General features: G+C 51.1%; 2 protein-coding genes across 2 annotated transcripts in view; both read left to right on the top strand.

Moving 5' to 3' along the window:
• The window catches only part of LOC116824950 (uncharacterized), a 954,865-nt gene that overhangs the window by 630,683 nt on the left and 304,055 nt on the right, over positions 1 to 20,127 (top strand). The gene's annotated exons all lie outside the window — the stretch shown is intronic.
• Positions 1 to 20,127, top strand: part of LOC116838625 (butyrophilin subfamily 1 member A1-like) — a 41,246-nt gene that overhangs the window by 12,986 nt on the left and 8,133 nt on the right. Inside the window, exons 5-7 of the mRNA XM_075072055.1 lie at positions 1,290 to 1,322; positions 3,639 to 3,671; positions 3,881 to 3,917. Of these exons, the coding sequence (XP_074928156.1) occupies positions 1,290 to 1,322; positions 3,639 to 3,671; positions 3,881 to 3,917 (103 nt within the window). The remainder of the gene's footprint in view (positions 1 to 1,289; positions 1,323 to 3,638; positions 3,672 to 3,880; positions 3,918 to 20,127) is intronic.

The following is a 20,127-nucleotide window of genomic DNA, read 5'->3' as shown; positions in this document are numbered from 1 at the left end:
GATGCTGAGTGTGCAAACTCCCAAGGCATCTGTAAAAGTTCCACCCAGAGGTTTTCTCACTTGAAGGTTATGAAAATGATGTAGAAATGTACCAGTGTCAGAAGACTTTGGAAGGGGAAACATCTGTTCCAATCATTTCCCAGTGGGGACGGAAGCAGGTAATTCAGAGGAGCAGAAAGGAGCTGTATTTTGTACTTGTGAAAGCTGGAACTGGGTGCTGCACCTTTAGAACTGTCACCTGCACACTGTCAGCACCAGGTGTGACTGGTTTAGTTAGTGGCTTTAATTAACAGATGCTTTATGTGGGATATACTTGTTTTGAGTTGAATGTAAAAGTCATGTATATGCCCAGAGAGAGAGAGAGCGAACTCTGTTGGGCTCATTTTGAAGCATTGAACAACCAGAACAATTAACTGTCACTGCCTTGTTCCCTGGGCCTTTCTGAGAATTCTCTGCACCAGCTGCACTAGTGAGCTGTGGCTCGGGAGCTGTAATAACACAAACACACTCAGGACTTGCACAGCTGGTCTGAGATGCTGCTCACACTGAGCACAAGATGGTCTCGCTCAGGCTGTGCTCAGCAGTGACTGTCAGACATGACACTACCTCCATTTCCTGCAGTGTTGTTACCCCAGGGCTGACACATCAAGGGGATGAGCTCCCAGTGGGAAAGAGCTGATTTTAGAGGCGACTCCTGTAGGGGCCCATCCACACCTGCCTCCTTGGCTCCTGCTGACCTGAGCACCCAGCTAAAGAAAGGCATCTGCTCCCTGTTCTTAGCTGGGACACTCCCCATCTACCCAGGCCCTAGGGGGAACTGTTCCCATGTATCACTAAGGCCAGGGGACAGGCACCTGCTAGAAGGTCAGGATTTGGCCTAGAATATAGCCAATCAGACCCCATCCCTTTCCCAGCCCAGGTCAATGCCCCATTCCCATCGCTCACTTCCATCCTCCATCCCCACAGTCAGGAGCTGGGGTGAGTGGGGAGCTGGGGCTGTTCAGGGGATGGGCCAGAGGGTAGCAGACAAGGAACTGGATAGGATTAAAAAAGAGACCTTCTCCTCCCACCCCCACACCTCCCCGCAACAGCCAGATTAGACAGGAGTGTGACAGGGCCCAGGCAGTGGGGTTGCTGGCTACAGGGATGTTGAGACAGATCTGTCTGTGTGTCCTGCTTGTCCGTCTGTCTCCCTCACTTTCATAGTTACCACACAATTAGATTCATTGCAGGAACTGCGCCTTAAACGTGATGGTGAAATCGCACCTCTCACCCTTTTCTCCCTCTAGAAACTCTGCGATCGGATAAAGAGAGCGAGAAAGGTCAGTGTCTGGGCGCATCACATTAGTTGGCAGTAGAGTTATCCCCATAAACACAACAGGGTGGCTATTATTATTTATTAATTAATCATTGGAACAATTTATTGAGGGTCATGGGTGGCAGGTGGAGCCCCCCTTTGGGGAAGCTAGCCCCAGCTCCACCTCTGTCACCCGTGGCCCCTCCACCCGCAGTCAGAGCCCCGAGACTCCCGTCCCTCCTCCACACCTGAAGAAGCCCCAAGTGCCCCCTCCCTCGGCTGGACAAACCCCATAGAATATCAGGGTTGGAAGGGACCTCAGGAGCTCATCTAGTCCAATCCCCTGCTCAAAGCAGGACCAATTTCCAACTAAATCATCCCAGCCAGGGCTTTGTCAAGCCTGACCTTAAAAACTTCTAAGGAAGGAGATTCCACCACCTCCCTAGGTAACCCATTCCAGTGCTTCACCACCCTCCTAATGAAAAATGTTTTCCTAATATCCAACCTAAACCTCCCCCACTGCAACTTGAGCCCATTACTCCTCCTTCTGTCATCTACTACCACTGAGAACAGTCTAGATCCATCCTCTTTGGAACCCCCTTTCAGGTAGTTGAAAGCAGCTATCAAATCCCCCCTCATTCTTCTCTTCTGCACCTTCAACCAATCTCCAGTTCCTTCAGCCTCTCCTCATAAGTCATGTGCTCCAGGCCCCTAATCATTTTTTGTTGCCCTCCGCTGGACTCTTTCCAAATTTCCACATCCTTCTTGTAGTGTGGCCCAAAACTGGCGACGTATTCCAGATGAGGCCTCACCAATGTCGAATAGAGGGAATGATCAATCCCTGTATTCCCTCTATCTGCTACAATGCCCCACTGTATACAGCCCCAAAATGCCCCTGTTACCTTCGTTCGCAACAAGGCGAAGTGGTTGACTCATATCCAGCTTCTTGTCACGCTAACCCTACGTCCTTCCTGCCCGAACTACTTCCTTAGGCATTCGCGTCCTTAGTCTTGTAACAGTTGAATTGGAGTCTTTGGTTCCTAAGTGCATGGACTCTTGCATTGTCCTTGTTGAAAACTCATCGATTTCTTTTAGCCCTATCCTTCTGAATTGTCTACGGCTCCCTCTGTTATCCTTCCCTTACCCCTCCGATATTCTACCACTCCTCGCAGTTTAGTTCATCTGCACAACTTGCTTGAGAGTGCAGTCCAACAACCATCTTCCAGATCGTTAATGATGATATTGAACAAAACCAGCTCCAGAACCAACCCTTGGGGCACTCCGCTTGAAACTGGCTGCCAACTAGACATGGAGCCATTGATCACTACCCGTTGAGCACAACGATCTAGCCAGCTTTCTATCCACCTTATAGTCCATTCATCCAGCCCATACTACTTTAACTTGCTGGCAAGAATACTGTGGGAGACCATATCAAAAGCTTTGCTAAAGTCAAGGAATAACACATCTACTGCTTTCCCCTCGTACACAGAGCCAGTTATCTTGTCATAGAAGGCAATGAGGTTAGTCAGGCATGACTTGCCCTAGGTGAATCCATGCTGACTGTTCCTGATCACTTTCCTCTCCTAAGTGATTCAGAATTGATTCTTTCAGGATCTGCTCGATGATTTTTTCCAGGGAATTGAGGTGAGGCTGACTGGCCTGTAGTTCCCTAGATCCTGCTTCTTCCCTTTTTTAAAGATGGGCACTACATTAGCCTTTTTCCAGTCATCCGGGACCACCTCCGATCCTCCTCCTTCCCAGGCCAACTGAAGCCCCGAGGCCTCCCCTCCCACCTGCCCTGAGCTGCCCCGGGTCAGCTGCAGCTGTGCAGTGCCTCCCCTCCGCAGACCTCAAGCTACCTGAGGAAAAATATCTCTTAGGTCTGGAAGATGCTTTTGCTATGCCCCATGCAGATTCTGGGGCAGCTAAGGAGGTGGAATGTACTACTCATCTTCCTGGGTTCCACAATAATCTCCAGTCCAGGGAAATTACTGATGAACCCTGAATAGCAGATAACACCTCATCAGATGCCCAGAACCTGCATGGGGCATAATAAATCAAACTTCCCTCCAAAACCCCACAAATGGAGGTCTGGTGGCCACGGCAGTGGCAGGGGAGGCTGAGCCTCTCCTAACCTATGCCAAGGGTCATCGTGGATTCTTTAGCAGTGGCAGTTTTTAATCAAGATTGGGTGTTTTTCTAAATGATCTGTTGTGGGAATTATTGTGGGGAAACCCCTTGGCTTGTGTTATGCAGGGGTCAGACTAGTGATCACAATGGTCCCTTCTGGCCTTGGAATCTGTGAATTGATGAAGCACTTCTCTCCCTGTTCTCTTTCTAGAGACCCTGCTGTCTGAATGGGAGGAAGAGAGAGGTCAGTATCTGTTACAATATTAAGTCTATCCCCATAAACATGACAGGGGGAAGTCTCACCTCTCCCTCTTTTCTCCCTCCTAGAGGCTCTGCGATCTGAGATGGAGATGCAGAAAGGTCAGTGTCTGGACCAGTTACGTTAGCTGTGGAGTTACCATTATAAACATGACAGGAGGAATCTCATGTCTCTCCCTTTTCTTCTCCCTCTAGAGGCTCTGCAATCTGAGATGGAGAGACAGAAAGGTCAGTGTCGGGGATCAATGGGATCCAATTGAGTTTAAAACTAACCTTAGTCCTGGATTTCCTGAGTTTATAACACTTGGTTTGGGGATAATTACAAGATCCTTGTAATGCGCTTTACCCTTAAATTACAAGTACGTCCTCTCCACCTTAACTCCACACTAATCATAGGACTGGAAGGGATCTTGAGAGGTCAATTAGGCCAGTCTCCTGCACTGGTGGCAGGACTAAGCGTTATCTAGACCATCTCTGGCGGGTTTTCATCTAACCTGCTCTCATGATGGAGATTCTACAACCTCCCTCAGCTTTTATCTCAAAATTGCATTATGGTCCCGATCTACAAAGAGCCTTAGGTACCTAAACTTTAGCCACAATCCCCGTTTTAGGCATCGTGATCCATAACCGTCCGCTGGCTGACACCTACCCCTGTAGGCACCTAAATTCACTCTGGACATAAATCTCTGTGTAAGTTCTCACACTAAGTTTCTGCCTTTGGGCATGAAGAGTGCATTGATGCCTCACTCTAGACATTTGGGCATCTATCTCCCACCTGGGCCCCTGGCGACACACAAACTGGGGGGAAGAGCATCTAGCTCATCCATGGAGCCTGATCCAGTAGATGTGCACAGAGGCCACCCAGAACTGAGGTGAGAGATGGGGAGGAGAAGAACCTTCCTCATGGGCAGTGCGTGACCCACCCCTCTGCCCCCTGCCCCTCTCCCCTAGCCCCTGCCCGAGCTCTGAGCTCCCCGAGGCTGCTGCCCCCACAATGTCCTCAGCCCCTGTGCCTAACAGCAGCTGCCAGAAGAGTGTGCCAGTCACTTTTTTGGGAGCTGTCCAAGGAAAGCACTGACCCCCTGACTCCGTGCACCCCAACCCTCTGGCCCAGCCCAGAGCCAGCACTCTGCACCCAAACTCCCTCCCAGAGCCTACATCCTACAACTCTTCCTGGACCCCAACCCCCTGCCCCTGCCTCATCAAAGTGAGTGAGGGCAGGGGAGAGTGAGTGATAGAGGGAGGGGGATGGTGTGAGCAGGGCTTCAGAGAAGGGGCAGGGCAGGGGGCATGGCAAGGGTCTTGAGGTTTGTGCCATTAGGCAATTGGCAATGCTACCAGATGGGCATGTGGCAGCCCTGGCCATGCTGGAAGAACACGCCCAGCAGTGCAGTCGGCAGCACTGCCCAAATGTCAGGCGGACCATGTCTGCGTGGGTGCAGTTTGTGCACGCGTGGGGGCCCAATGACTGTTCTGCCCTGGGGCCTGGAATTGCTGTCGGCAGCCTGACCACTCCTATCTCCATTAAATCCTCACCTTTCACAGCTCCCTCCTCTCCCAGTTCTCCTCCTGTCTCTCATCACTCTGTGTCTGTTCTGTTTGGTCAGTCTCTTCCTGTCTCCCTCTTTCACAGCTCGTCCTCCAAAGCTCAGTGCTTGGCCCTAGTGGTTCTTCTGACCACTCACAGCATCAGATACCACCTCTATGCCAGTGACTCTCAAACTCTTGCTCTGCTAAAGATTGTTCCTGGGCTTCCCATCCCACATCTCAGCCTGTCTGACATCTTCTCGTCAATGTCCAGAGGGCAACTCAAGCTCAAAGCTCTTGTGGCCCCCTCACAGCCCACCCCACTTCCTAGTTTCTTCATCTCTTTGGATAACACCATGAGCCCTCCCCGAGGCAGGGGGCTGTAACAGCTCTCCCTGCCTCCCATCCCGCACACTGGGCTGCGCCAAACTAGGTACCAGGATCTCTACCCCTTCTGTAGGCCAGAGATTGTGGTCCTGAGGAGGGGTATGAGGCCTGAGCTGGCTGCAGGGAGCCCAGAGTAGAGTGGGAGGCCTGGAGTCTGTGTCCTGCTCGAAGTGTCTCATTATGGGAGGGGCCAGGGAGTATTTCCCTTGCCCTGGCTGGGAGAACCACTCCATGATGTAGGCCCAAGTCAGGGTTGGGGGGCGGGGGGAAGAACCATCCTGTATTTTTGAAATACAGTGGTGGCCACCCCAACAACATCGACATCAGCCCAATCAATCTAGACATTAGTCTCTGACTCGGCCTCTCTCTAGGCCTCCATTTCCTGACCTCACTCCAGTCTCCCCTCCTCCTGCATGTATAACATATCACAAATATAGCCTCTTGTGTCTGTCCTGACAGCCCAGGCTCTCATTCACTCCATCATCTCACACCTCCACTGCTCTGATCTCCTCCTGCCCGACCTTGATGCCAGCTGCTTTGTCCTCTCAGCTCCATCCAAAGCACGGCTGCTAGGCTCAGCCCTCAGACTCGTCTCTCCTGCCACATCCACCACTTAGTTCCACTGAGGCCCCTCCAGCAAAAGCTCCTTGTCTTAGCCTTTAGGCCCCTCAACTCAACATTTAGTCCCACTCTGTCTGAGCGATTGGCGCCGCCTTCCCTCTGCCAGTGATGGCTGGTTCCAGGGATGAGCACGCAGGGCTGGCACCCTCGGCACCACTTTCAGGGGGAGCTATACTACCGCTGGGCTTTTTATTTTTTTTCTCCTGGCAGCCTGGGTAGGGTGACCAGATAGTAAGTGTGAACAATCTGGACACTCTTTTCCTGTACTGGGTGGGGAGGGGTTAGTTGCATTTATAAGACAAAGCCCCTAATATCGGAATGTCTGGTCACCCACCTGTCTGCTTCTCCCTTAAATACCTCAGTCTTTTCTCCTCCTCCCATTCCATGTACAGAAAAACATCCCCTCAGTATTTGTAAAGCTGCCCCCTTCTCTCTTCAATCCCTCCTCCAAACTCAGTTGCACTGTGACTCCTGGAATCTCTCCTGGCTGGGCATGTGGTCGGCCAGGCCGCGTGTGTGTGTGTGTGTGTGTGTGTACAGAACCTAGCACAGTGGGGCCCACCCATGAATGTGTGCACAGCACCTAGCCCTGAGTGTGTGTGTGTACAGGTCCTGGCACTGTGTATGCGTACAGGATGTAGCCCAGTGGGTTCCAGCCCTGAGTGTGTGCATACAGGACCTACCACAGTGGGGCCTTGCCCTGAGTGTATGTACACGATCTAGCGCTGTGGAGCCTGACTTTCAGTGTGCACGTACAGGATCTAGCACAATGGGGCCCAGCTCTGAGTGCAACCTCTAGATGCTGCTGGAATGCGAATAACAATGTGCAGGAGGGCAGAAGACTGGCTATGGGCTATAGAGGTATAGACTCAGAGACTCATAGGTCAGAAGGGACCAATATGATCATCTAGTCTGACCTCCTGCACAAAGCAGGCCACAGAACCCTACCCATCCACTTCTATAACAACCGCTAACCTATGCCCGAGTTACTGAAGTCTTCAAATTGTGGTTTGAAGACCTCAAGCTGCAGAAAATCCACCAGCAAGCGACCCGTGCCCCATGCTGCAGAGGAAGGCGAAAAACCTCCAGGGCCTCTGCCAATCCGCCCTGGAGGAAAATTCCTTCCCGACCCCAAATATGGCAATCAGTTAAACCCTGAGCATGTGGTCAAGACTCACCAGCCAGCACTCAGGAAAGAATTCTCTGCATTAAAATTAAAAAAAAAGTAACCGGATCCATCCATCCAACATCCCATCACAGACCATTGAGCAGACTTATCTGCTGATAATCCAAGATCAATTGCCAAATTAAACTATCCTATCATACCATCCCCTCCATAAACTTATCGAGTTTAGTTCTTAAAGCCAGATATGTCTTTTGCCCCCACTACTCCCCTTGAAGGCTGTTCCAGACTTCACTCCTCTAATGGTTAGAAACCTTCATCTAACTTCAAGTCTAAACTTCCTAATGTCCAGTTTGTACCCATTTGTCCTTGTGTCCACATTAGTACTAAGCTTAAATAATTCCTCTCCCTCCCTAATGTTAATCCCCCTGATATATTTATGTAGAGCAAGCATGTCCCCCTGCAGCCTTTCTTTTGGCTAGGCAAAAAGCCAAGCTCTTTGCGTCTCCTTTCATAAGGCAGGTTATCCATTCCTTGGATCATCCTGGTAGCCCATCTCTGAACCTGTTCCAGTTTGAATTCATCCTTCTAAACATGGGAGACCAGAACTGCACACAGTATTCCAGGTGAGGTCTCACCAGTGCCTTATATAACGGCACTAACACCTCCTTATCTTTGCTGGAAATACCTTGCCTGATGCATCCTAAAACCACATTTGCTTTTTTAACGGCCATATCGCATTGGCAGCTCATAGTCATCCTGTGATCAACCAATACTCCAAGGTCCTTCTCCTCCTCTGTTACTTCCAAGGGATGTGTCCCAATGTATATCTAAAATTCTTATTATTAATCCCTAAGTGCATGACCTTGCACTTTTCACTATTAAATTTCATCCTATTACTATTACTCCAGTTTGCAAGGTGGTCCAGATCTTCCTGTATATAGTATCCGGTCCTCCTCTGTGTTAGCAATACCTCCCACCTTTGTGTCATCCGCAAACTTATTAGCACATTCCTGCTCTTGTACCAAGGTCAGTACAAAAAGATAAATAAGTTTGGTCCAAAAACCGATCCCCGAGGAGCTCCACATAGTAACCTCCTCCAGCCTGACAGTTCACTTCAATACGACCCGTTGGAGTCTCCCCTTTAACCAGTTCCTTATCACCTTAACAATTTTCATATTCATCCCATCTTTTCCAATTTAAACTAACAATTCCCCATGTGGAACCATGTCAAATGCCTTACTGAAATCGAGGTAAATTAGATCTACTGCATTTCCTTGTCTAGATAATCTGTCACCTTCTCGAAGGAGATCAGGTTGGTTTGGCACGATCTACCTTTAGTAAAACATGTTGTAATTTACCAATTACCATTGACCTCATGTCCTAACTACTTTCTCCTTCAAAATTTTTACCAATACCTTACATACTACAGATGTCAAACTAACAGGCCTATATTACTCGGATCACATTTTTTCCTTCTTGAAGATAGGAACTACATTAGCAATTCTCCAGTCATACGGTACAACCCCTGAGTTACCGATTCGTTAAAAATTCTTGCAATGGGCTTGCAATTTCATGCGCCAGTTCCTTTGATATTCTGGTGGAGATTGTCTGGGCCTCTGATTGTCCGTTAAGCTGTCAAGTTTGGCTTCCGCCTCAGATGTGGTAATATCCACTTCCATATCCTCATTCCCGTTTATCATCCTTCCATCATCCCTAAGCTCCCATTAGCCTTATTAAAGACTGAGGCAAAGTACTTATTTAGATATTGGGCCATGCCAGGTTATCCTTAACCTCCATTCCATCCTCAGTGTATAGCGGTCCCACTTCTTCCTTCTTTGTTTTCTTCTTATTTATGGCTATAGAACTTTTACTATTGGTTTTAATTCCTTTGCAAGGTCCAACTCTACATGGCTTTTAGCCTTCCTCCACTTTATCCCTACATGTTCTGACTCACTAAGGTAGCTTCCCTTGCTAATCTCACCTTCTTCCACTCCTTGTAGGCTTTCTGCTTTTTCTTATCACCTTCTATAAGATGCTTAGTCTACAGCTCCTGCCTATGGTTTTTTCCCCTTCCTTGGATGCAGGCTTCCGATAGTTTCTGCAGTTGCGACTTAAAGTAATTCCAGGCCTCCTCTGCATTTAGATCCACAAGTTCTTCAGTCCCAATTCAACTTCCCTAACTAATTTCCTTAACTCTTTAAAGTTAGCCCTTGAGAAGTCAAAAACCCTAATCCCACATCTATTTTCGTTTATCCTTCCATCTAGTTTGAACTGAATTAGCTCATAATCACTTGAACCAAGGTTGTCCCCTACAACCATTTCTTCTATGAGGTCCTCACTGCTCACCAAAACCAAATCTAAAATGGCATCCCCTCTTGTTGGTTCTTCAACTACTTGGCCTGGGATGGGGCTTAAAGAGGGCGGTGTGTGTGCGCGCACAGAGGACGCGGTATGAAGAGGGGCAGGTGGGTGCGGGTTTGCAGGGACCAATGTGGCACGGCCAGAGATGAGTAATGACGTGGAGCCAGGAAACCCTGCTCTCTGGGCCAGGTTTACTTGTCCAGTATCTGAGGTTTATTACATAGTAGATATAACAGATGAGGCAGGGCAGGTTCAGTCCATTCGCCCATAAGAAGCCGGCTCCTGTGCTGTGCTCTGCTTAGTGCCTTATGGGCAAAGCCTTCAAAACATTCGTATCACCAGTGAGGCAGACGTCCCTTTTAGCTTGACTGTTGCCCGTTAAGTTTTGAGAATCAACATTAACTCCTGATGTCTTTGACTTTCCAGGGGAATACGAGGCAGCGAAAGGTGAGGGCATTTGCACTAGTTGTGATTATGCTTTAAATTGGAAAAGGAACACTCAGAGCTGTGTGTGCAAAGACGTGTTAGTGTAAAACATTAATTTGTTACAGAGACGAATAATGTACACGACAAGGGGAAATCCAGATATTACCCAGACATAATGGATGGGAAATTTGTGGCATTGAAATATGAATATTAACAGTTTTATTTTTCACAACATTAACCCTTGGAAATACCCTTAAAAAGCAAACCAACGTCACTTACTGACACCTGAGAGACCCTGTAACAAGAACAATGATTCTTTTATACCAATAGGGCCCAGCCCAGTGAGCTCTCCATGGGTGTTCTCCCGCACCCCTAGGTCTCCTTGGAGCAGGATTGAGCCCTGTTGGCTTCCACACACACCAGCTGTAGGATCAGGCACATGGGTCTGATCCCACTGAAGCTGGCAGGAATTGCAGGTGCTCATCACCCCTTGGGGTCACCCAGCATCACCCAGAGGATGGAGACACTCATGAGGGAAGAGATCTTTAAGCAGCAGGCCCAGGTTCTCTGCTTGGCCAGGACCTGCCTGGGGTGAGGGCAGTGAGGGAGCTGGTTATGGCTCCCTGGTTCTCGGCTGCCCCAGGGGTTGCTCTAATTCACTCCAGCTGGCTGTGGTCCCTGAGAATTGGTGATGTTCCCTGCCCTGCCCCAGCACACACACCCCAGCCCCAAAACTCCCCCTACACCAGGATGGTGGGGGGAGGCAGTTGACACAGGAGCCAGACATGCTGCTTTATCTCATCTGGGCTCTCCCTACGGCAGGGGAATTCTCTGATGTCCAGGGCCTGGTTCCAGCCAGTCTGCACCATCTCTGCACATAGTGACCGGAACAGGGCAAAGAACTGGGCCCTTTATCTGCCCTCCTGACTCACATGAGTGATTCCCACAGGTGCGGCCCCCTTGATTTCTGGGGGGAAGGCTTGCAGGATCAGATGCAATAAAGGAGAAATCATATCTATTGACTAGGAGCCCAATCCTGCTGTCCATACTCAGGCAAAATTCCCACTGAAGCCAATGTAATGTGGGGTTAGAACTGGGCACTTTTGTTACTGAGAATCTCTCCTGTTGATTCATTTATGTTCTTTTTTCCCTTTTCTCTCCTCTCGTTCCCATGGACCCTCTGGCAGAACTGGGTAAGCTGTTTCTGGTTGTGTGGTTTGTTTTTCATAGTATGTGACTTGCTGAGGCTGCATTTCATTTGTGTAAATTCTCATTTCTGATTATTTCAGGACTCACCAGAGCCCAAGGATATGCAGGTAACTAACGCTGATACTGCCGCAGTCACTCTCAGACCCATTCCTCTGGGATACTCGGTCGCTGCTCACTGTTCTTACAGTTCTCAATATGTAAGGGGTCAGGCAAAATGTGATTGTCTGGGTGAAACTTTGAGGAGCTTGGTTATGCACCCGCCCCCGCCCCAAGTACCTGCTGGGGGCAGGGGTGAGCTGGTGCAAACAGATAATTGGTTAACTGCTCGCTGTTGCTATTTTATAGCCTCTAGTTACTCCATTGTTTATTTCAGTCCTTGCCATTTTTTGGCAGAAACATCCAACCGATGAGCTTATCCAGCCCTGCTGGATGCAGTGGCAGAGTGTGGGTGGAGGGCAGACGGGCAGCTGGTGGCTCTAGAAGGGTCACTGGTGCAAGGAACAAGGAATTTAAACCTGTCCCCACACTTAAGGCTTCTCAGTGTGGGGAATTCATGGGGAAGAGCCCAGAGTAGCTAGTGTGGAATATTCTGCACTTGTATCTTCCAATGGGGATTAACCCAAAGCAGACAAGCGCACTGTTAGCATGGAATCAGAGTGTCCACAAAGGCAGCTTGTGTTGATTAGACATGTAGACAAGTCCTTAATGTTACTTCCAAGCAGAGGTGAAAGTAAACCAGGGTGCCCTGGTGCAGTGCATTGGTAAGAGATTGGCCGGCTGGGGGCGGGACTCTGGATGCTGCCGGCAGGGTAACATTGGGTGATGATGGGCATGGGGGCCCATCCTTCCCCTTCTGCCCGCTTCCTCCCCTTCTATCCTCCTCCCCCACAGGAGCCCACACCACCCCCCCATAACCCCCAGTGCCAGACAGCCAGGGGCAGAGGGGTGAGGCCCCAGCCCGAGCCAGCACACACACACCCTAGGTGGTGCTGCCTCAAGCTCCCACCCTGAGCCCCCTCCCCAAGGGGCGGTTGCCATAGGACAGTACCTGTAAGAAATGTAACTTACTTTCATACCTGCTTCCAAGAGAATGAGGAGAAGCCTCCCACCAGGTCCCTTCCCAGGGACCACAAGCCCTGACTACCCCCTGCTGTGGCAAAGCTGTGCCTAGATCTGCTGGTTCCTAGGTCAGCACTTTACCGACAAGAGCATCTGTTCACTGCCCCGATAACAGACAGGACACTGGACTGGCCAGGGAGGGGCAGTGACAGGGGAGAGCTTGGGGAGCAGAGCCCCGTAACACCAGGGGACTGTCACAGAGCTTGAGTCTCACATGCTACCATAGGACATGGACCTTGCACATATGCACTGTGCTAGTGCCCAGTGCCTGGGTGTGTGAATTAAAGCAGCACAGGAGTGTGTGGGGGCGGGGGGCAGTCAGAGCTGAGAAGCAGGTGAGAGCAGGGGGTTCTGAGGCAGGAAGGAGGAGGCAGCGGCTGGATGATGCTCAGCAGCAGGGAGTTTGTTCGCAGTGTAGGGGGAGCTGGTGGGAGAAGGGAACAAAAGGAGAAGGAGAGTGAGTGGGGCTGGTAGAAGGGGAGGAGCAGGAGGTGTCAGGTGAGGGGTGAGCAGGGCAGAGCCTGAGGGGTGAGGACAAGGAGTGGAGCCAGTGAAGGGGATGGCAGTGGGTGTGAGGGGGCCTGTAGCCCGATCTATAGATTCTATATTGATTATACTGATAACTTACGAATCTGTAGTTGTCACTTTGTGGGTTGACCGGTTTTTCTCCCAAGATCAGGAGCAAAGTCACAGACACCCCAGCTCAGGAAGGGAGACAGAGATGCTATAGAACATCCATCGGCACATTCATATATTTAGATAATTTTTTGCAGAAGAGCCTAAAACATGAGCCATTGTTTTTCAATGTGGTGGGCCAGAGTGAGGAGGAGGAGGAGTTGGTGGCAGTGATCAGGTCAGAATGGCAGGGCAAAGCTAGAATCAGGAAGGCCAGATGCTCCTTCTGGGTTATTTCAGACCCTCACCACTGCCAGCCCTGCTTCCCTCCCCGCCCTTGCTGCCCCTAGAGCCCAGCCGTAGCTCAGGCATCAGTACCCTGGGCATGGCTGGGCTCGGGCCATTCACAACCCCGGCCCCTGGAGCCGTAGGCGGGAAAGATTCCTGAGCCGTCTCCTGATGCCATTCTCTAGGATCTCCGTCCCGGGGGTCCTCGCCCCCTCATCCCCACAGCTGCCCTGTCCTGGCAGGGTCCCAGGCCCTGAGTCACTCGCGGCTGCTCCCAGCTGGCCCGGCCTGGGCTCCAGCAGGCATTGGGCTGGGACGCACTCGTTGCCAAGACTCCAGCGCTTGACCCAGCCCGGCTTTGTCCCACGCTGACCCCTCCCTTGGTGGGTACGCGTTGCTCTCAATGGCTGAGCCCTCTCTCTGCCGCTGCCTCTGCTGCTGTGTTCGCAGGCTCAACCTCTGCAGGCCAATGGCACTGCTGGGGCTGCCCTTCCCTCACACCTGGTTCTCTGTGTCTGGGCAATTGGCCGTAAGTGGGCAGTGATCTGCTTAGAACGCACCCCCATGCTGCGCCCAGAGGGCAGAGACCAGCCAGGCTGGCAGCAAAGTGCCATACACTGGTTTAATCCTTTCCTTCCCCCAACCCCAGCAGCCCCAGAAGCCCCGCCGCAGTGCCACTCAACTTCCCGTGCTCTGACCCCAGGACCTGGTCCGGCAGCTCGGGGGATCGCTGGTGAATGTGTGGGGCAGAGTAACCAGGGCTTCCTGCACCCCAGGTCCGTGTGCAATGGGAAGGCTCCACGCTGTCAACATCCACCTTAGGGTCTAGCAGTGAGTGTTATTATTGAAGGGGCTCTCTGTCTGAGTGCGGACGAGGCCCCTCAAGGGCAGCAGCAAACCCTGAGATGGTGCAAGGATCTCAGTGCACCCGTGGCCTCTCTGGCTGGTCCTGACGAGTATTGTAGTGACCCTTCGGTCTCCGTGCTGGCCCTCATCACCCTCAGTTCAATATCCAGCCATCAGGGGGCTCAGTACCCCAGGGCACAGAATCATACATATCAGGGTTGGAAGGAGCCTCAGAGATCATCTAGCGCAACCCCCTGCTCAAAGCAGGATAATTCCAAATAAATCATCCAGCCAGGGCTTTGTCAAGCTGACCTTAAAATCTCTGAGAAGAGATTCCACCACCTCCCTGGGTACCCATTCCAGGCTTCACATCCTCCTAGTAAAAAAGTTTTTCCTAACATCCAACCTAAACTCCCCCACTGCAACTTGAGACCATACTCCTTGTTCTGTCTCTGCTACACTGAGAACAGTGTAGATCCATCCTCTTTGGAACGCCTTTCAGGTAGTTGAAGCAGCTATCAAATACCCCCTCATTCTTCTCTTCTGCAACTAAATAATCCTAGTCCTCAGCCTCCTCATAAAGTCATGTGCTCCAGCCCCTAATCATTTTTGTTGCCTCCGCTGGACTCTTCCAGGTTTCCACATCCTTTGTAGTGTGGAGCCCTAACCAGACACATACTCAGATGAGGCCTCACCAACGTCGAATAGAGGGAAGATCATGTCCTCGATCTGCTGGCAATGCTCCTACTTATACAGCCCAAAATGCCTTTAGTCTTCTTGCACAAGGGCACACTGTTGACTCTATCCAGCTTCTCGTCCACTGTAACCCATAGGTCCTTTCTGCAGAACTGCTGACAGCCACTTGGTCCCTAGTCTGTAGCAGTGCATAGGATTCTTCCGTCCTAAGTGCAGGACTCTGCACTTGTCTTTTTTCAACCTCATCAGATTTCTTTGGGCCAATCCTCTAATTTGTCTAGGTCCCTCTGTAATCCTATCCCTACCCTCCGAACGTAGTCTAACCAACTCCTCCCAGTTTAGTGTCATCTGCAAACTTGCTGAGGGTGCAGTCCACACCATCCTCCAGATCATTAATGAAGATATTGAACAAAACCGGCCGAGGGCCCACACTTGGGGCACTCCGCTTGATACCGGCTGTCAACTAGACATGGAGCCATTGAGCAGGGGCAGCCAGAGGGCAGGGGCAGCAGGCTCAGAGACAGCCACAGGGAAGAGGGAACAGCCTGGGAGCTGGGATGCGGAGGCCAGGAATCAGGTGGGAGACACCACCCTGTGCTCAGTTGCTCCAGGTTCTCACTCAGGGATGCAGTCTCCATTGGGCCCAAGCAGACAGACTGGAGAGAGCAAGGCTCTGTCTGCCTGGGGAATGGGCAGCAGTTCCGTTAAATGGGAGCCAGTTGTGCAGACTCATCATGGAGTGGCACCCCCAAGTTTCCCCATCAGCTGGCTCTGAGTGGCCCTGCAACTTGCCCTGCCTCAGTTTAGTCTCTTCAGCCTTCTTTAAACGGCTCCCCACACTCCAAAAGGGCTGAGACAAAAGTCCCCTGCTGGGGTCTGCACTGAGTCCAAGTAAACCCCAAAATAAAATCTTTTCCTTTACTCTGCTCCAGCCTCTGGCTCTAATTCAAGGGCCTCACTCTCCTTGAGTCAGGAGCCCCCAGCCCTCTTTCCTGGAGCTGGGTTCGGTTCGGACTGTATCTTTGTTCCCTGCAGCCCTCACCCCCAGGCCTCTGTCCTCATACAGCTGCTGTTTCTATCAATGTTGTCTCTGGCAACTTTTCCCATTTAGAGGAGCTCCTCTCTCTAGGTGCACCCCTTCCAGGCTCCTTGCTCTGTGAGCTCTCCTGGGATCCCCTCGCCTCAGCTGCTTCCTGTTTCTGGGATCCCTCCAGCTGAGCCCTGGTAACTCTTTATTGGACTTATTAGCTGTTTAGCTGCCAACCAGCCACCTAGGAATTTAGTTACTTCCAGGTGCGGCTGGGTTGGCTGGTTCTCCCTTACAGGAGCCTGTCGCAGGTAGGCTGGTCCCTGACTCCCCTTAAAGGGCCAGCCCCCATGACCTCCCTTCCCCCAGTCTACCTAAAGGCAGGCTTGACCGTGGCTAACACTTGGTTATGTTCTGCAGCCAGGGGCACTTCCTGTCCTTCTGCCACAAGGAAACTTACAAGGCTCTTGGCCATATTTTTATTCTTGTCACTGAATTGTGAAAAAAATGAAGAGACCAGCAGTTGTGTTCCCCACAGTCCTGTGTAGCTCATGTGATGGGCAAAACCCCCATAGTCTTCAGCATGGCCTAGTTCAGAACAACTTGAACTCTACGAGCCAGGCCCTCTGGCCATAGCAGAAGCAGGCAATAGCACCGGGCTTCCACCATTGTCATCATGCTGCTGTAACAGATACGTGCTGGCTACAGAGCCAGATACACACCAGATGTGCTCATCACAAGGCCCTTTAATGCTCTGCCAGGTATGGCTGAGGTTAGCGTAAATAAAGTCTGTTACACACAGCCCCACCTAGCTACAAGGTTCCTCCAACAGCTCCCTCCCAGGACACACTCACACACGTGCCTTTGGAGTTAAGTTTGTCTTTCATTCAGAGAGCTCCTGATTAACATCTCTAATTATTACTGAGCCCAGCTTTTTTTTCTGCATCCTTCAGTAAATGAGCTCTGGGAGCACATTTCAGATCCTCTTCTGTCCACATGGCTGGTGTAACGTTATCAGCTGGGAAAGTGCCTTTCTGCTGCTCCCCTTTTCCTGTAGGATGGACTTTGGTTTAGCCCAGCTCTGGTTTGGGCTTGTGTTGCTCTTTCAGGTCTCTAGGGGGAGAGGTCCCCAGTCTTTTCCTTTTCTATTTCAACTTCTTCTTGGACGTGTGTTTTTATGGTGGCTTTTCCCTCCAGCAGGTAGAACACCACCTCAGACAGTCCATCTTCCACGCAGTGGGCCTGTACCTCTGCACCCACCACAGCTCTGTGCTTATCTCCAGCTGGCTGGTGTAGCTGCCCAGTTGCTCTGTTTTCTGGAGAAGCTGCGCCTGCTCTCTGACAGAATTTCATCTCTTTCCACAAGGCCTCTGGGCTCTCCTGCTTTGTATGCATGTCAGAGCTGAGCTTTGTTCCACATTCGATCTTAAGCTGGTACTGGAGATTAGTCAGCTCCTTCTGTAACAACAAACACTGCTGTTCCTCAGTCACCTTCCCGTGCTGAGACAGGCTCCTTCCAGGGCTCTTGCTCCCGCTGGATGGCTTGGGCTGAGATCCAGTCCCTTGTCAGCGTATGTTCTCCAGCTCCTGCAGGGCCTCAGCCTTTGGGCCTGGAGGGTGCTCAGCTGTGTAAGGCCTTTTGCCCTGCTCCCCTCAGCTGCAGCAACTTTTTCCTCTAGCTCTTCCCAGTCCACTAGTGGGTGGGTTTGTTGGGTCGCTGTAGAGGACATGGCCACTAGTGTAGCTTCCTCTGTGACGAGCACCTCTGTATCTGTGCCTGTCGACATCCAGTCCTTCAGTACGTTATCCACTTGTTCTGCTAAAAAGCCTCCCAGGACACCCGCAGCATCACTGCACTTCCCTGTGTAAATGCAGCCTCCTGGTGATTTATTGCTGGGCTCTCTCTTATCGCACACACCAGAGCCCTCAGCCTGCACCTCTGCCCCCTCCTGAGCTTTTGTCTGTCTAGTTCTTTAACTTATTGCAGGAGCTGTTCCTTCTCCTCTATCAGCAAATGTCTACATTTGATCTAAGAGGTGTGATTCCCAGCTCATGTAGACGGACCTGTGTTAGCACCTAAAAATAGCCATGTGACCAGGGTAGCACAGGTGGCAACTTCAGCTACTGCCTGAGTAGAAACCCACCCAACGCCCTTGGTATGTTCTCAGGCACCTGGCCCAAGCTGCCCTTACTAGCCAGGCTACACTGCTTCTATTAGCATGCTAGCTTCAGTGTGCTAGCCTGAGCAGAGCTAGTACAGGGACGTTTACATGAGCTGGGAATCTCACCTCCCAACTCAGTTGCAGACACCCTCTGTTTCCAGTTTGCCGGGTTTCTTCCTTCTAACCCGTGTGGCAGGCTCCTGTGTCCCAGCAAACCCTGCTCTAGTTTCCCAGCCACACCAGTCACATCCTGTAGCACTTTTTGGGCCCCTCCTTCGCAAGGCCTAGGGCTTGTGCAAGCCCCTACAGTTTTGGCTCCTGGGTAACTTTCCTCTGCATGGCTCATTTGCTACCGTCGCCACCTGCAGCTTGGCTGCCTTGAGACTGTTGTTCCCCAGTTCTCTGATGCTTTGCACCTCCAATGGCTGAACTATTCTGGTCTCCAGGTGCTGCTGCTTCTTCTCTAGGGCCAGGGCTCCTTGACCAGGGGTATTGGCAATTCCAACTGCCACTTCCTCCCTGTGGCGTGGTGCCTGACGCTTGGTACATTGAGCAGCTGTGAGTTTCTCCTGTATTTGAATAATCTCATCAGCCCTTCACTTACACAGGTGCTAGAGCTTTATCTCCAATGGATGGGCTTCTTGGGAGCTAGAGCAGAATTTCTTCTGCAGAACGCCTTGTTTCGGTGCCTTGACCTGTTTGCTCTTTGTAGCCTCAACCTGGTGGCTTCTCTCCTGCTCTGTGAGTAGCTCCTTCTGCCTGTCCTCTGGTCACTGGGTTTGCTCCTGTTGCTTGGCCAGTTTCAGTAAGAAAACCAGCACCTGGGCCTACAAATTACAGAGCTGTTCAATAGCCCTGTCAGAACTCTAGTAACACCCCTCTCCTGGGACCACCAGAGATGCTGAATCACATTTAGCTTCTGCCTGAGCTCCCCTGGCCCAGAGAGCCAGCTGTCCCCTAGAGCTGCTGGTTGGATCATTTTCCAAGGGAGTCAGTTCTGGTTCTTGGGGGAAGCTACTCAAATGCCTCCAGTTCCCAAGCTTTGAATCTGGGAGTGAGGCTAAGGTATCCCTGGTAAGCGGAGGGACATCTGAAACCCATGGCTGGCCTCTCCCTCTGACACTTATACCCCAGGGCCTGCTTTCTTAGTGTAACCCTTCTGCCCCTCTGAGTTGGCAGCAACAAGGGCTGGGTTCAGTATCCAGGGGTTCCGTTTCAGTAACACAATGCATAACCGGCTCGAGCCCCCACCCAGTGACCTGGGACACTTACATACCATACACCTCTGGGCGCCTCTAGGAGGCAGTACTTCCCCTCTCGCAAGCACGGAGTCTGAGTGTAACAATATCTTTTTAATAAAGAAAGGAATCAATGCGGCATCCATAATGGAGAAAACCACACAAACAGGGTTATAACACAAACCAACAAAAACCCACCCCGTATGTTTGCAAGTCCTTTCCCTTTAGGGTCTTAGTCCAATCACCCCAAAGTCCAAGAACCCAAAAGTCTCTGGTCAGTGCCACCCCAGATTAAGAGTTTATCTGTAGATTTTACCCATCCCCCTCCCCAAGGCTGGTGGAAATGAGGGGGAAGTCCCACACAGTGTCAAGGGCACCTACATGGGCAGGGCCAACGCTCTGCCTCTCCACGAAGTTCATGTTGCAGTCTTCACCACAACCAGCTCCACCACCACCAGCTGCACTGCTCCTCCAGTTCTCCTGCAAATGCTTCACTCAGCCCACTGTTCATGGGCTGCTCCAACTGCTCTGCTCCTCATAACAACAGTCTTCAGACTCCCCACTAGTTAACACAGCACTCATTCAGCTCTTAGTAGGCAAGCCCTGGTGCACCATTGGCCCAACATGAATTCAGCTCAGCAGTCTCTAGACAGACTCCTAATGGAATCAAAATTAGCTCTACCTTACGTGAGAAAGAGAGTGCAATTGGTGTTCCAGGCCCACAAAAGGGAAGGGGAAGACCCACACCCACACAGTCCCCAAACCTCTCAATTCATTAGGGTTTGGACCCCTAT

Source organism: Chelonoidis abingdonii, chromosome 13 (assembly GCF_003597395.2).
Source record: "Chelonoidis abingdonii isolate Lonesome George chromosome 13, CheloAbing_2.0, whole genome shotgun sequence".
Taxonomy (NCBI): Eukaryota; Metazoa; Chordata; order Testudines; family Testudinidae; genus Chelonoidis; species Chelonoidis abingdonii.
Note: the sequence above shows the minus strand (reverse complement) of the source record. Positions and strands in the feature narration are given on the sequence as shown.